This window comes from Teleopsis dalmanni, chromosome 2 (assembly GCF_002237135.1).
Source record: "Teleopsis dalmanni isolate 2A chromosome 2, ASM223713v2, whole genome shotgun sequence".
NCBI lineage: Eukaryota > Metazoa > Arthropoda > Insecta > Diptera > Diopsidae > Teleopsis > Teleopsis dalmanni.
Window position 1 is genome coordinate 33,415,191 of NC_051847.1, and position 17,987 is coordinate 33,433,177.

Below are 17,987 nucleotides of genomic sequence, written 5' to 3' on the forward strand. Positions count from 1 at the left end.
TAGTATTCTATCCACGAATATGAGTGTTATTTATATGCCAGACTAAGAAGGTTATCAAAACGTGTATAAAGACCAAAGCGGTCGGCATATAGACAGCATCGAAAACTGAAGGAATAATTTCTTCATTAAAAAGTAAAATCCAATTAACCTAACAAGTTAATGAACTTGGGTAATATACAAAGATGAGAGCAGATACATAATATATTATAAATTTATTACATATTACAAATTAAAGAGACTACGAACATTTTTTTGCTCATATATTTAATGGATTCTACCAGTACTGAATTTACCAACTGTTCCCACCTCAAATATTGCTGTGAAGAAAAGTTTTATGACATACAATCACTCAATATCAAAACATTTAAATCCCTCAAATTGTACATAAACGACCCTTTAACATTAAATAAATCAAATCATTTAAAAACTTTCAAACTAATTACTAACCCATTCATTCTAAAGTACTCTCTATGAATTAATTAAATAAATGCCAACAAAATACTTGAAATATATCTAAATTACCAGAAGACAAACAAAAATTTTATTTGTTTTTGATTTGTGGAGCAAACCACGGAAATTTCTTAAACAAACACCACAAAATCTCTAACATCAACATAATGACAGACGGCTTCCACGCATGCAAATAGCAAGTCTACAAGACATGAAATCCAATGGTCCCAATAGCTAGTGAAACGAACTCAACTGAACACACACAATTACACACTGAACATGCTACATGGTACACTGTAAATTAATTGAAAAGAATTATTTGCGTAAAAAATTAAACGAAGGCGCCACGAGCGAATTAGAAGCTTTTATGCAGCAACACGCAACAAAAGCACACCAACACAATCACACAACAGAAAGTACAGAGGAAAAATAAGCATAAGCATGCTCACATACATACACACACATAGTGTGTATATAATGCTAAAGCGCATCAGCATAAATGGCGAAACGGAAGAGCTTAAGAGACTCAGTGAAATATTTCTTTTGCTTGTGCTTGTTGAGATTTTTAAAGAAAGGAAATATTAAGCCACCCAAGCAACATAAGCCGATGCTGACACATATTTACACACACAAATAAAATTACACAAACACACACATAAACATAAAATATTCATGTATTTACATAAACATATTTAAAGAATTTCATACTTCTAGAGGTTTATTTCATAAAAAAATACATGAACATTGTTTTCTATGAAAAAAAACATGGAGGGTGTTATCGTGCGCCCCCACCCTCAACTACTTCTGAGTAGGAAATTTAGGAAATTTTTTAATTCACGACAGTCTGTCTGCGAAGAACATAAACATCAATTGTAGCTGTAGAGGCTGGAAAGCAGAAGCTTTCAGACCAAAATCTCGCAAAAACAGGCAAAAACACTGAATTTAAAGGAAAAGTGGGATGAGAAAAACGGAAATAAGCCGACACAACAAAAAATGTTTTCTAGGAGCACAAAAAACTGGATATGGAAGACAAAAAAAATATATATTGAAATTAAAATTTTTTGTTGTCTACTAAAACAGAGAAATAGCGAAAAAATTTTCATAATTTTTTATTTTATTCAGAAAGAAAGTATAAAAAATGTAGATAAAGGCGTGGAAACCCATATACATAAACATACACACATATAAATAAATATTAATAAATTAAAAATTATAAATTTAATATTTAAATTTTATTATTAAAAAGGAAAGTTCCCTACATTGAGGAAAGTGAAAAAATAACATACCTGGTTCTGACTTACAAAGTAGACACCACAACAAGACAGAGAAGATAATGTATATACAAACTCTGTATCAGTTTCAACTGGTTTCGCAAAAGTGAAAGGTTATGTCGCATAAAAAGAATGTCTCATCTTTAAATAAGTCATCTGGCCGTCTTTACTATATTATTGTGTTTTTTTAAGTAAGGCAGTTAAATCAACTTTTGAAAAACAGATAAAATTTTAAACTACACTAAATAAAATACACATAATTCCCTAATATGCCAAAAATTTTAATATTTATTTTGAAACTTTCAATTGAAGATCTCTCAACTCTAAGGAAGATATTTAAACTTCCCTGTTACCCAGTTCTGACATTGATGTTCTCTGATATTCGTAAAAAACTTTTTATGGAACCCAACGCCGAATGCATAAAGTTAAAACTTTTAAACTACACAGAAGAACAAGAATCATTTTAGCCAACAGAGTTTAATTCGGTTTAAGTAGGCAATTAAGAAATAGTTTCTCCTCTTTTTAAATAAAAATCAAACGCTACAAGTTGCTACTAATGCTTTTGTTGACATATGAATCAGATGCTCAGAAAATTACCAGCAGTTATGAGATGACGTTAGAAGCAATCAAGAGAAAAATTCTTCGGAAGATCTTTGGTCCCTTATGCGTATCAAATTAGAGTATCAAATTACGATGAGATGTACAAGCTATGCATGACTACCCGGGTTGCGAATAGAAGAAAGAGCTACCGCTAGAATGATGTTTGATTCGTTTTGGTTAAAAACGCGGTAGACTATTCCCGCATTTTCAATGGAAAGATCAACGATATAAAGGCACTCGGTATTATCAATTTGCGACAGCAATCCACTGATCGGGTTGAGAGAAGTAGGCTATCGGACGTGGTCAAGGACAACTCACGCCTGCAATAACCAATTAAGTAAGTATTTATACTCGGATTAACATGTAAAAATGTTTAATGTTTAAACTTCTAGGCCTATCTAAACTCGAATGTACGTGAACGAATGCTTAATATTTCAACTGAATAATATTTTCAGTGTTAAAGTAGTACGATTGGTTATGACACCTTATAAATATCTTAAAAATTTGCAACTAACGAGGTATCAAACAGTGAATTAAAGTAGCCTTACAATAGAATGATGACATAGATCAGGTCGTATGGAACTTAAAAACATTCAGCTGCATGACATGAGCTGGTAATCATGGTGGGTTAAGATATAAGCTCAATTTATTGCACATGAGTAGTATAATGATGATGCACATACTACTAAGATACCTCTGTATTATATTGAGACTCATGAAATAATCCATTTTTTTTCGTATGTAAAGTAAAATCTAAATTACTTTTACTTCTTGCTATCTCTATTCCCAAAACTAGGTACTTGGTTAAAAGTGAAGTTATCATATTTTTGTAAATTTTTAATCTTTCTTTCTTTCAAATATAATTTTAATATTAATTCACAAACATGCAACATTAGGTTTCTGTCAAAAGTTCATCATCTAATTTTGTTGACTTAAACAATTTGTCTAGATGAGCAAATGGAAACTGAAATGATTTGTTAACGAAGAGTGCAGAAAAATTTAAGTTGCATTAAAACTTACCCAAAAAAGATCAAAAAATCAACATGAAAATGGCAGTTAAAAATTTTGTACAAATTTTCCATTTTCCGTTTTTTCTGTCTTTTACCTTGACTTTTAAATACAGTTAAGTACGAAAAAGTTTCCCAGACCCACAGTATGAGAATTTCGCAAAGGGAATTGCTGCACTCTCCTTTGAAATGGAATATGCAGCAACTAAGCAAAAACACGCCAGTATGGCAACAATTTTTAATTTTCAGTTAAAGGAAAACTTTTTTAAATGAAGTAAATTTTTTAACTTGTTTTGAGCAAAAATAAAATTCAAAAAAAAACAGAAAAAAAATAAATTAAATGCAATTTCCGACATTTTCTTCGTATTTGCCTTTTCAACATTGCAACGTTTTTTTTTGTTTTTTGACAATATGGGCGCTTTGATGTTCTATCAGAAGTAGACAGAAACAAAAAAGAGGATGAGCATTAAAAAAATTAGTAAATGAATATTTTATATAATACGAAATATCTAATGAATTCTTTTTACTATGCTAAAAAGTATAATAATCTCATATTAACTAAAATTCATAGTAAAGTATATGAAATTAAATAGAAATTGCAGTTTAGAGAGGAAAGTAAGTTGTCTGTAAAATCAGATTAGTTAAGTAAATGAATAATAATTATACGAGTATGTAAATAAATTTATGATATTGTATAATTAGATTAGGTTACGTTTGCTTAGGTTATACCGGTGATTCCTGGTTGGTCCACTTAGGCCTATTGGCTCATTGCGTTACAGTATATGTAGAAAAAAGTTAGGGTTTAACACCACCTAGAACCTTTGGCGAAGCCAAATTCTCAAATCCTTGGCGAAGTCAGATACTCAAGATCTTCAAGAAAGGTGGCTCCTAAAATATTGTGTCGCCGCCGTATATGAGCTGGGCAAAAACATAGTAGATGAGAGGCACCCTCATTGTCTTCCCCACAGCTGGGACAGGTTTGCTGAAAAGGGAGACCTAATCTTCTAGCATACTTCCCTAGTTTACAGTGACCTGTAAGTAAACCTAACAAAAGATCGATATCTATGCAAGGTATCTCAATGAGAGTTTTGGATTAATTATAAAAAATTAACGTCAAATAAAATTATGCATCAATTTGATTTTTAGAATATTAATAAAAAGTTTCTGGCGTGCATTTAGTGATAAAAGACTCCTTACAGCAGATTTCAAAAACTGTTAATTTAACATAAGCTGGTTAATAACATTAGTATTGTGAACAGATAAATGTTAACAGTTAAACAAATTCAAAAATGCTTACTTAATTTTTATTTACAGCCATTAATTAAAAATTTCAAAGACTTTTTAGTGTTCGTTAATAAGTTTGGGCTTACGGACCATTTCAAAGACCTTTTAGTATTGGTCAATAACTTTAATATATTTTGAGCGTACCGACCACTTCCAAACCTATGTAAATTAAGTAATAAAATTAGGAATAAAACCAAAGTAGAAACTAACACAATCTATTTACATGGACCTCTTCTTTCATATAAATTTACCCCCCAATCAAAATAAGTAACTTACTCTACTTCACCCTCTTGGCTTTACTTTATATAAAAAAAAATAATCATATCGTTCAAGGCTTTTGACTTCATATTAGAGACAACTTTAAACTCTCCCCAATGGAGCTTGTCTGTCTTGCCGCATAACATCGACCATTATTTCTATAATATCACTGATTTTTTGAATTTTTTTTTATTTATTTTTTTTTTTTTTTTTTTGAAGCAATTTTTCTACATTTTATTTTTCATTTGAAAATTTACTTGATTTTTGTGCATGAACAGTTTTGTGAGTGATGTATTTCGTAAATGGCACACCATTATTTATTCATACATGACTACCCGACAGCAGGTCTATATGAAAATTAATGACTCAAGTATATTAGCAAGAAAATTGTATATTCCAACAAGACAGCCCAGGGTGTTTCGTTTCATTTTCAGGGGGAAAATCGTTGAGCACACAAATCAATTTTCGGTTACCTGAAAACATTTATTAAATTTTCTCATTCGCTGCAGTTAAATTATAATTTTTCATATGAAATATAAATCAAATTCATTAGAAATTTTTATGTTCATATTTATATTAATTTAGAAAGAGAACAACTAAAATTTTGTAAAAGGATAAAAATAAAAATATACATTTTAGCGATTTCTTGAAATATCAAAGAGATAATATTTATTTTTGGAAGATAAACGGTCTTCGATGAAAAATAGACTTAATGGTACATACGAATTATTAATAATGTGTATTATGTATTATTTGGTGAAGTTGAGAAGCATAAGCACATTGTCACTTAAAGCAAATATGTGTATTCAAAAGCTATGTACAATATTTTTTTCAACAATAATGATGTTTTATATATCACACAAGTTTACTTCTTTATTTTCTTATAACTTAGATTAAGTTATACCATCGGTCTTAAAGTTCCACTTAGGCCTATTGGTTCATTGTGTTACGATATACGAAATTCAGAAGTTTAATAACCACCCTTGCACATTTGGCAAAACTCAAAATCCGCTTTAAAAGACGGTCCTATAATTGGCCAAAATCTTCAAAAAAAAACGAAGCTCCTAAAATAGTAAATCAGTGCATTGCAAACACTGAACAGTGACAAAATATATGTTAGGCAGATTTATCCTTTTATCCTTCGACACAGATTTTTCGGGTATTCCGAGTGATTACTGAAGTACTCGTCTCACTAGCTCATCTACCTTGCAATTGTAAAATTTTTTATATATATAAAAGAGAAGTGGCGAGCAGAGAAATGATCTGGTTTAGAGGTGCGCAGCAATCGAAATCTGCACTGAATGCAAATTAGATTAAAGTCAAAGACCTTGACTCAAGAACTCAAGCACAAATTATTAAGAATATTTGATAATATATATATGTTTCCATTAAAAATATTACCTACTTCTAGTTAAACTATAGCATCTCTATAAGCGATCACCTACCTCTTAAAAGCAAGAAGCCTATAATATATGGATTTATTTAGTCCTTTTGTGAAAACTGCAACCGTCAGTAAACTTTTATAAACCGTCAGTAAAAAAGTTTATTCCCTCTCTTAATAAGACGCCTCCTAATAATTAAGTGCCTCTAGATGGAAACTCTCCTTTAAATGTGCTGTGGAAATTGGGAACATGAGAGGTGTAGACAATATTATATGGAGTAGGATAGAAAAAATTAAGATTGGAACTGTGGTGATAGTTATTACTGAAAAGTAGCTTTAAGTATAAGAGCAGATTTATTTGAAAAATTTATTCTATATTAATTTGAAAGCGATGATGATATATATATGATGTTTCTAACTATAGGGAAATAACCCGACTTAATAATGGCAATAGTTTTAATGTTTGAATTGATGACAAAAGTAAAAATGGTTCGAAATGATTTTAAATAAAATTTTAAATCATATTCATTAAAATTCAGAGACTATCTAGTAAAATTTTTTATACATCAAATCCTTGTTTAAAATTAGTTTTAATTAAATTTTTTCAAAACTTTATCTGTGCCATTAAGAGTTTAAAATTTTACTTTAATTTAAATAATTTCCAAAACATTAAACAGTTTTAGTATGCACAACTAGTGGTCTGAATTTGAATTTATTTAAATTCCACTAAGGAATACAAGACAGGCAGACATATCAACAGACAGACAAACAGACAGACATTAAGTTAGACAATGCTTTAGAGCAGTTAAGTTCTCGCATTTCCCCACACTAAAGACGGTAATTTATCACGTCAGACATTGTAAGACAAATGCGAATATTTGTGGTGGAAATTGTGTAAAAATGTGTAAGAATGTGTAAAATGTGTAAAATTTGTGTAAATACACCAAATAACAAAACGAAATCTGATTGCTTCCAAATGTCGCTGCCATTTTCTCTCTGCCACACGAAAATGCCGGCAAAAACAAATTAAATAGGCATGCCAGATATTTTTATAATTTTTTTTTGTTCAGTAAAGAGAATAGCAAAGTGAATCTGATTTTAATTGAATTAATTTATCTTAGTTAATAGTCCTTTTGCTTTGGTTTAATAACATTTTTTAATATCCTTAGTTCTTACACAAATTCAAATAAAAAGCATTAACAGAAATGTTAATTTTACAGGATGCTGTAAAAAGTGCTACTGTTGTGGACACTATTTAACATGACTATTATATTTTATACTCTATTATATTTAAATTTGTGTGTACAAATATAAAAAAAAATTAATAATAATGGTTAAATTTATCGTTATTCAAATATTTAAAAATATTATTTAATATTAATAAAGCAATTATAAAAATTCTTTAATTTTAAATTAAATATCATTAAAATTATTTGTTTTAAATTTAACAACAAAAAATATTATTTTTTTGCAATTTTAATTGAACTTCTCTTCCTATTGTTTCACTTTAATTATCATATGCAATAAAGGCAGACTATCACTTCAGAGCCTTTCAAAAAGTCATCATAATTTCCACAATGACAATGCAAATCCAATATAAAAAACTCTCAACGAATGTTTTTAGGCATTTCAATGAAAATTTAATAAAAAAAGAATTAATTAAAATATGCATTTTTAGTGTGAAATATTACAAAAGTTATTTAAGCACACAATTAAAATCAAACTCATAATTGTTGATATTTATTTTATATAACAATTTCATGCACTTCCTGTAATTTATTTTAATAGTAATATTGTTTTATTTTTAAGGAAGCGTAAACAAAATAAAACCCTAAAAGATATTGGATATCGATTACATACTAACTTACTTAGTTAGCCATTACAGACGTGAGTCCTCCTTGGCTGCGTCAAGTAGTCTCCGCCAGTCAGCCCGATTAATTGCTTTCTGACGCCAGTTGGTAGTACCGAGTGCCCTCAAATCGTTGGTCAACCTGCGAGTACCGAATCAAATACCTTTCTAGCCGAAGCACTTTCAACCATTCACATGACATGATCAAGCCAGAGTAGCCGCAGAATTTTTATGCGTTTAACTATATTAATATCGCGGTGTAGCTCATACAACTCATCGCTCCACTTGATTTGATACTCGTCACCTACGCGTAAGGGACCATAGATCTTCAGAAGAATTTTTCTCTCGAATGCTTCTAACGCCTTCTCATCACTGTTGGTAATTGTCAAAGCTTTTGCACCATACAGCAGGACAGGCATGATAAGAGATTTATAGAACGTGATTTTTGTTTGTCGAGAGAGGGCTTTTCGATTATAGCTTGATGATATTCTTATACTATGTTTACACTTCACAATAAGCAGATCATTAAGGCCATTACAAACAAAATCCCATTAAGAACTTTTCACATAAAATGATTTAAGGATTATAGGCAACTAAATAATAATTTAATAATCATTAATAGAAATCCGTAAAGTAGAGGTTCAAACTCAAAGTACATGCTGGAAATCATATATTTAAAGATTTGGTACAAAAATTAAAATAAAACAATTCAGAAGACGGAGAAACAGAGAGAATCATATTAGGACAATCTATTAAGGCCATCATAATCAGATTTCCATATAAAGACTTAAACGAAAATAATACCAAAGTGGTCATATTACATCGCATGACAAGATAAGATTCGGTAAAATTAATCGAATACTTTAATCTATCATAAAAATTGGACTTCGAGAGCGAACTCAAATTTCACGAAGAAACAATTGATTTTTTAGTGACATTATTAATAATAATAATAATTAATAATTATTATTGAAATTGAGAACTCAAAATTCAAGTAGGCTTCCCAACAATTTCAAAATCACAATAATAACTGTCCTATCTTAATAACAATAAATTATGAAACTAAGAACCCTTATTTGATAATCTGTTTATGAGACCCTAAATTGTAGCATCAACTGTCGGTCATATTACTGTTTTTATTTTTGCTGTAGTTTTGCACATTAATAATAGCAATTAAAAAACTGTCAATTTAAAAAGTTTATTTATGGCCAATTTTGCATATTTTTCACATTTTGCAATGGTTTTTTTTTTACTTTTAATTTTAATTAAATAAATTTCACATTTATATCCTTTATGCTGCATTGTAATTAACAGAAAGAGTATATTAAATATATATTTAAATTCCACTTTCCGATGTTTCCGAATATATATATGTATATAAGTAGATATGATATTTGCATTTAAAATGAGTTTCAAAAATTAAACGTATTTCATTATATCATTTATTGCACAATAATAATTTTAAGTATTACACCGGCTTATAATATAAACATATATTATTGTGAACATAATTTTAAGCATATTACATATTGTTAATTAATATTTAACAAGAAGCTCATGTAAAAGAAATAAATAATGTTTATGATAAATTAATAGAATAATATATAAAGTTATAAAATAAGTTAATAACTACAATATTGCCAATTTAAGTGAATTTGTAATTAAGTTATTAAAAATTTTATCAATTTAATTAAATATATTAACAGATGGTAGCAACAAATAATCAAAATATTTTACTAAATCTTTAAGAACCACTTTACTAAGAAATGTGATACCATAGAGATTTTAAGGCATATCTTTACCATTTTACTATTTTACTACTTTACTCAAAAGCAGCACTCTTAAGTTAATTGAATAAAATTTTAACTCAAAATGTCTGTAGAAAATCATTTAATTTCTTTTAATTATTGCTATAAATTACAATTTAATTTAATTTATTTGTATTTCCACAGAATATTTAAGCATTTGGAAGTTATAAAAATAAGAGAATCCACCTTCACTTGATATCGATTTCAATTACAATTAATCGAAAACATTTTCAATTAAATGAAAGCCCACATAAATTTTGTGTTGTCTTTTTAGCAAATTAAAAGCAAGAAAATTGATTAAAAATGCAAAGTAATGCAAGCAAAATAAACAATAAACGCGACGACTCCAACAACAACAACAACGTAAGAAAAAAAAACCAACAAAAACATTTTAAAAAAAAACAAGTAAACCCAATGTAAACACGAGTGTAAAGAAAAACCCCACCCAATAATATCAATTTCACATTTAATACAACAACTACAACAAAAACAACAACAATATCAACATAATTGAATAGCAACAACAGTAACAGAATATTGTACAACAACAGCAACAGTGTAATAGTCTCATCCCTCCACTTTATAGCAACAAAACGTATACGGTTTAATGTCAATATAAGCGCATAAGCATTAAACCCGCATAGTTCAAATTTGCCCTGCTGTAAGTTAAGTCTTCTACCAATAAAACAGCAAAAAAAAAAATTTGACAATTGCACTAACATTAAATTACGAACCTTATAATTTGAACTGTTTGTTGTTTGTTTGTTGGTTGTTGTTATTTGTTTTGCGTTGGTGTTTTGGTGTTGTTGTTAGGTTTGGCTATAACGCTGCATGACGTTAGCGTTGTGTTTAGTTTCGAAGTTTTGAAGTTATTTGGTCGCTTTAAAAGAATCCTCTCTTTAATAAATTTGTTGTTGTCTGTTGTTGTTCCAGGCTTTTTAAATGTTTTAATGTTTTAAACACGTTTTATTTATATATTTTTGCAATAACAATAACACTATGCACTAACATTTTAAATGCATCAGCTGGTGTTAAGCTTAATGTGGCCTGTTAATTCTTTTAGTTTTAGCATGAGACAGTACTAATATGACAGTACGGGGGTTGTATGCGTTCAATTTATAAGCACACTTAAAAATTACTGCTTTAAAAGTACGAGGGCTGTATGCAAACATTTTATGAGCATAAAAACTTTTTAGTGGTTTAGCTACTTCAAAATCTCACAACCATTTTTATATTATTATTTTTTAATTAAGCATCAAAAATATAAAAAAATAAATTTTCAATAGCTTTAGTTTTTTTTTTTGCATTACTTAGTGATTTAAAAATATAGATAATATAATATAAACAATAGAAGGAAATATTCAGGTTTTCTATCTTTAGTTAAAATTTCAACAAAAAAATAATTGGTTTACTTAATAAAATACCAGGTTCACATCTTAGGTTTACTTAAGAAAATAATTATTAAAGTAAAGAAGATAATTATTATTAAAGTAAAAGTAGAGAATACCTTTACTTAAAGTTTTTTTTATTATTTGTGAATGGTTAAATACTTGGGTTTATCAAAGAAAATAATTATTAATTATAATAATTATTATCTGTCTGTATTTAATTTAATTTTTTTTATTCATAATTCAAAAAATTAGTAACTGTAATAAAAATACATAGTGTAGCAGCAGTGAAACTTTTTGAGAAAAAAGTTCTTTATAAGATCTATGATTCTCTATGAGTTGGCGACGATTATCGCATCCAAAAAACCACGAGCTACATGAGCTTTATCACGATATTAATACATTTCAATGAATTAACATCCAGAGGTATCGCCGACTAGGTCATGTCGGAAAAATGGATGAAGATGATATAGCGAAAAAACAATTTAAAAGGATATTTAGGTGAAGAAGGCGTAGAGGTAGGTCGTGTATTCGGTGGAGTGATCAAGTTGAGCAAGCACTAACCGTACTTGATGTATGAGGCTGGAGATAGTTCGCACACACTAGGGGCGTCTGGAGAGATATTCTGCGTCAGGTCAAAATTTAATAATAGCTTGTAGCGACCGTTTTTTGAAATTTAGTTCAATAAATTAACTAAATTTTTCTGGTAGATTTTTCAATTCTATTCGAACTCTCTAAAAATTTTATTGCCATTAATAGCCACAAATACCACAAGTTCATTTAATGGCCAAGTAAGTTCATCTTCCATGAGACGGTCATCTCTTAAAACACTTAGGGTAGTTATTAGGCCTAAAGTGAAAACAGTGTTTGTACTAGTAAGCATTTCAATTTCTAATCAAGTCAGGAAATGCCAGGCATTTAATTTTTATTATTTACTCAGCACATTGTCCACATATTTGCAATTATTTATGCACGTACATATCAGCAACAGTAATTTAATCCATTATAAATTTGTTTGTGTATCGACTTAGTAATATTTTTCATTCATAAGAGTTCAATTTCCGATTTTACCAGCTAAACCCCGTCAACCCCACTTTAGTTATGCTCAACTCCAACTCCCTAACCAACATACCAAATTAACACCATTCACTCTTTATTATGAGGATTTCATGTTTTGTGTATACTTTGTGGTGCAAATCGCTTGTCCTGAGGGGTTCGCACTTTTATTGTTGAACAAAGAAGCCCACAATGCACAAAAATGGTGGCGGGGTATATGTGGGACAATACACAATGGAGGGTTAAGTAAATTGATTTCATTTTTGATGAGTACGTGTGGCATTTTTATTTTTTTTTTATTTTTTTTTTAATGTTCATTTATCCTGTTTGAATTGTGTTAATATACAGGATTTAACTTGTTGAGCGTGAATTTTTATCACAATTTGTAGCCACAATATTTCTAGCAAAATGTGCGGACATCGCATGAGTTCCAAATATGTATGGTACGTATGTAGGTATGAATGTAAGCATGCATATATATGAATGTGTGTAAGTTAGTAAACTTCTGTAGCTCATAAATTTTATTTAAATTTTTGCAAATTATATAATCCTTTTTGGTATTATTTGCTCGCAGGCTGTGTGCTGCAGCTTTAATTTTGCGGATTAAATATTAGTTAATTTATTTGCAATTTAGCCATGGCACTGCTGTTTTTCCTACGGGTGATTGATTATTTAAGCAAATACGTTTGAAATGGAACTGAAATTAGAGCAAATAAACCGTGATAAAATATTATAGCAGGCTTGCATATAGCGTTTTTACTATCCATTTCTTTTTCAATTTAAATTATTTAAATATTTCATTAAAGTTTAACATAACGTCATAAGCGGTTTATCAAACAAATTTATCAATAACGATAATAATGTAAATTTAGAGGATGATTTGTTTTATGATAAAACTATTTCATTGTTACATTACAATGTAATGTTTGTAATAACAAAGACGGTCTGAGAATCTTAACTGAAAGGGGAATGAAAATATAGCCTATCGCACTTTAGGTAATGTGAGTATAATTGAGGATTTTCTAGAGAAATATAGATAACCAACCCCAGTGGATCCGTGGATCACAGGACGATTGAATGAACGGGATCACTGAACGAGGAATAGGAAAAATTATGACAACCTTGATATAATCCGTTTAAAGATTCAATTATGGCGTGCGGTCTATTCAAGCAAACTTTTACAAGAGAGTCAAGAGGATTAAAGAACTTATTATAAAACTTTTATTATACATGGATTGTTATCTATATCTATAGGTATATCCATAGGTATATAATATACAACTTTCGTCGGAGTACCTTAAAGAAAATTAGATTCAACCATTCTAACACAATCGATTGAAGTTTTAACTAAAGTTGTAAAATTTGTTCAATGATTAAGTGCAGACAACAGCGGGTGTTTGATTTGGAGAAAGGGCCCAAGTCATCTATATATCTATATATATCAACATCTATATATATTCACGAAATTGAAATACTAAACCTCTCATATTTATTTCATCTACTGATTATTGGAATGCGATTTCAGCAATCTGGAGTCATTTCTCAATCTGGTGGCAGATTTATTTTAACTCGGTCCTAACAGCTAGTTTTAGTGAGTTCAAGTGTAATACAGTGACTTTTGATGCTTTCCACATATCACATTCAAAAACACAAAAACAAAAATAAACTCTTAAATTTACAAAATCGTAGTCCGTAGACAACTGAGTATCCCGGAAGGTTATATCATAACCACAAAATGAGAAATATTATGAGAAATATTATCAGATATTATTTATTGGTATGTACTTTGTACGATGGTGCAGATTCTTATTTAAATTTCTATCTTATCCTATTGAAATAATTAGCTATCTTCAACTTCAGAACTATTACTAAAAATATTTCGCTAAACACATTTGCTAACATATATATTTGCTATATAATAAATATGATACATACTTGCTATATAATAAATATGCTATATATGGTATATACTTGACACTATAATTCAAAATATTTGGTTTTGGGCGGCCAAACTAAAATTGATTTTTCCAGTTATTTTAAATTTTTTTTCATTTTTCAGTTCAAACAGTTAGATAAGATAAAAATTTTGAAGACCGAATTATATTTCTTTTGGTGTCGTTCTATATAGTCAAAATAAATGCAAAATAAATAAAGTAGAAAATTTATGGTGAATGTGTATATATTTTAACTTATTGAATGTTGTAGCCAAAAATTTATATCCAAAGGGTTGTATTTAATCGTCATTCTGTGTCAATTATATTTTGCATGTCGTTTTATTTGCATGCATCTTTCAAGCCACTCTAACAGAAATAGAAATAGATTCCATCTTCTCTAACCTTTATTCCGGAATTCTCTGTTAACATTTAACACATTCATACTCGCTAGTCCGGCTCACTCATATCGTTATATGAAATTTCGTTTTGACATAAATGGGTATCTAGTGCCTTGAAAAAAATTTTTAAACATATTTGCCCAATCATAAACACTTTTTTCTTACATTTTTCGAGTCAACTTCTTCAATGGACATTAATGAACCTTGAACCGGAGATGACGGTTCCTCAGTATCGCCATTAAAATATTTTATTATACCGGGGCTTATAGCTAATTGAGGAGGGGAATTTGTACTTCTCCCCTCCCAAAACTTTATAAGATTAGCTACAAGCCCCTTAGGTATTTCATTAGTCGTTACTTGTTCAGGGTTCGAAGAAAATTGCTGTAGAGCCGCATGGTTTTTGAGATTAAACAGACGCTTCATTTTCAGAAATTTTGAATTTTGAATTTTGAATTTTTAAAACTGAAATTTTGAAACTATTTGTAAAAAATATGTTTTAATCTAATGAACTAATATTTTACATATAGCTGGTTAATAATTTTAAAACTTTCTGGCCCACTGTGCTTATTATTTTTTTTTAAATAAAAAATTGATTCAATTATTATCGATAATATATTATCGAAAATTTAGAGACTCTAAATAAGCTGTTTTCAGAGCGAATTTAATCAGAGCGAATTTAAGATTTAGAAATTATTTGCAAAAAAATTAAATATAAAGTGAAAATTAGAATAAAAAACGTCGTCTGCTAGTGCGGCCCCTTAATGATGCAAAGAGGTTATAGTCAAGTGGCGTCAGATCTAAAGAGTACGACAGGTGTGGGAGGATGTTCTATACAAGCGATTTAAAAATAACTTTTACTAATCTTGTTATGTGAAACGTAGTATTCTCGTGTCACAAAATCACTTTGCCTTGTCCTTTGAGGTACTCCGGTCGTCTTTTTATCAATACGTAATATAAATTAATCATTTTTTGGCGAAAGCATTGTGCATTAACCCGGTTTCGTTGGGATTCAATAGTTCATAATACACAATACCGCTATCTATGATTACATTATGTTTCACAAAAGAGATGTTTATCTTTAATAGGAAATATAGCTTAATAGCTTCTAAAGTAATTGGGATTTTAAAAAGCACTATTTTTCTAAACACCACCAGTTGGTTGTTTGGTTAGTTGCCTTGGTAGGCCAAAAGATAACATTTATGTAACTCAATTAGCGAATTTTCGCCGTTTTGCTACATAATTCCTCTGAAGAACCCTAGTATAAAAGAGTAAAGACTAAATCTATCACGCCGAATTTAGATAATTTAATAGATTTTTCGACTTTACCGATGAATATTCTGATAAACTATCAAAGAAGTATCTTGCTAAAAACCTATGCTATATCTTCTGGATGCCAAAACCAGGCATTTTTTCCTGCGGATTTCCACAACTTCTGCAGTGAGAATTATAAGAAATGTGTGTGGGTTCCTATACACCAATGACCAGAAAGAACTACAGTTTCACCAGTAGTTCATATAATAATTTTTAAAGCATACCAATAACTTTAGTTCCAAGATTTTCACAACCATTTAAATTTATATAAAATTATAATGCTCATATTGTATTAAATATCCTAATTTAAAAAAAAAATAATTTCCCTTAAGAAAGGCGAGATTTGATATGTTCGACAACTAACCATAAAATTTTAAGATGTCTTCAGTCACTTCGTATGCACTTTAACACCCATTTGTCCTCTCTATCAGAATTGATAAAATCAAAGATTAAAGAAAATAATATTGCATTTATCACAACATTTTTATGGCAAATTGGAAAAAGGATTTTTTCGAAATCCTACGCTTAAAGTGGAAAACATGAAATACAATTAATCTTAAAAATTTTTGTGTGCCAACCAAAACTCATTTCATATATGAAAATGGATTAGATTTGCCAAAAAATAAAGATTTTTTCCAATATTGAAGTTTATGACGGCTAAGAAAAAAAATATCAAAAAATAAGTTGTTGTTGTTATTTTTGTAAGAAGAATAAACAGAGGCACATTTGTGCGGAAGAAAAGAGAAAAACAAACAGGCACTCGAAAAATTCCCGAAATAATACGGTTACGCCCGCCCGTCCGCCTAACACTGTTGTCTCAACACACCAACTAATGGTGAAATGCTACGAAGTAGCGCTTTTCCTGCTTCATATAAGTGGATCAGCACGTAATGTATTGCTCTTGTTGTTGTTGTTCTTATTGTTGTGTTTTAATGCTTTTAAGCATGTTTTTGTTTGAGATTATATTTTTTAAATATGTTTTGTTTTTTTTTTTTTTTGTTTTCTTGGTCTTGGCACTCTTCTTCTTTTTCATTTTCTGTTTCGTTTTCTTATTGTTTTGGTAAATATTTTCTTTCAAGGCAAAATTTATGTAATATTTTTATTTACCAAAAAGATTATCCTTTACGTATAAATTGCCTCACAATGTCTACTTTTCATTTGTATTGCTTTTATGTATGTTTGATTGGTTGTTCATTTTTTGTGCACACATATGAACTTGTGTTATATGCTATTTGTTAACAACAGCACCAACAAAAATTACTTATGTCAGTGAAAAATATTTACAAAAACAAAAACAAAACCAAAAATCAAAACAAGGCAATCTTGAAGGTTCTGTGTTTACTTACCAGTGAGTCTCAAGGATTTTTCATGTATATTTTTTGAACTTTATTATCCTTTTATTTATTTACATTTTGATTTTTACTTTTTCTCTGTTATTCTAACTTCAACTGAAGTTTATTTGAAGTTTTTACAGATAGTTATCGCAAAGTAAACACATTAAATTTAACATTAATATTAAAAGGATTAAGGAAGAAGTCCTTAAATTACAAAATGTTCTTTAAATTTACTATATTCATTTTAGAAATTAATATAAGAATTAAAATATGTTATGAAATTTTAAAGTTTCAATTTCCAATATTTCAAAGTTTGTTTGACTTCTTCCTTAGAGGGGAGTATTAATATTCAATTATTTAATATTTAATTCAACACATTTGATTTATGAATTTGAAATGCTTGGTTGGTTGGTTGTAGTTCTGAAGATAATTTTACGCTGATCACAATTTTTTGCCGTTTGCCCACCACTTTTCTCGCAAGAAACATTAAAATACATTAAGACACTAACTAAGTTGATTTCGTCAAATTTAGATAATTGAATATATTATTCATCCTCACCGATCAATAGTTAAAATTTTTAAAGTACTTTTTGCAAATGTTCAAAAAAGTACTTACTTAAAAATGTATTTCTTTGGGCTGATGATACACAGTATTTTA

The 17,987-nt window shown here is 29.2% G+C and overlaps 2 protein-coding genes across 2 annotated transcripts in view; both read right to left on the reverse strand.

The window, feature by feature from the left end:
- Positions 1-17,987, reverse strand: part of LOC119684885 — a 142,784-nt gene that overhangs the window by 113,389 nt on the left and 11,408 nt on the right. The window lies entirely within an intron of this gene.
- LOC119684887 lies at positions 14,514-15,165 on the reverse strand. The gene is made up of 2 exons (XM_038099020.1): positions 14,850-15,165; positions 14,514-14,796 (listed from the first exon to the last, which is right to left on the reverse strand). The coding sequence occupies exons 1-2, from the start codon at positions 15,105-15,107 to the stop codon at positions 14,734-14,736; spliced, it is 321 nt and encodes a 106-aa protein (XP_037954948.1). The 5' UTR covers positions 15,108-15,165; the 3' UTR covers positions 14,514-14,733.

Coding starts and splice junctions, on each gene's coding strand:
- LOC119684887 (XM_038099020.1), bottom strand. CDS start 15,107: ATGAAGCGTCTGTTTAATCTCAAAAACCATGCGGCTCTACAGCAATTT. Junction 14,797..14,849: donor AAGAAGTTGACTCGAAAAAT/GTAAGAAAAAAG, acceptor ATTTTTTTCAAG/GCACTAGATACCCATTTATG.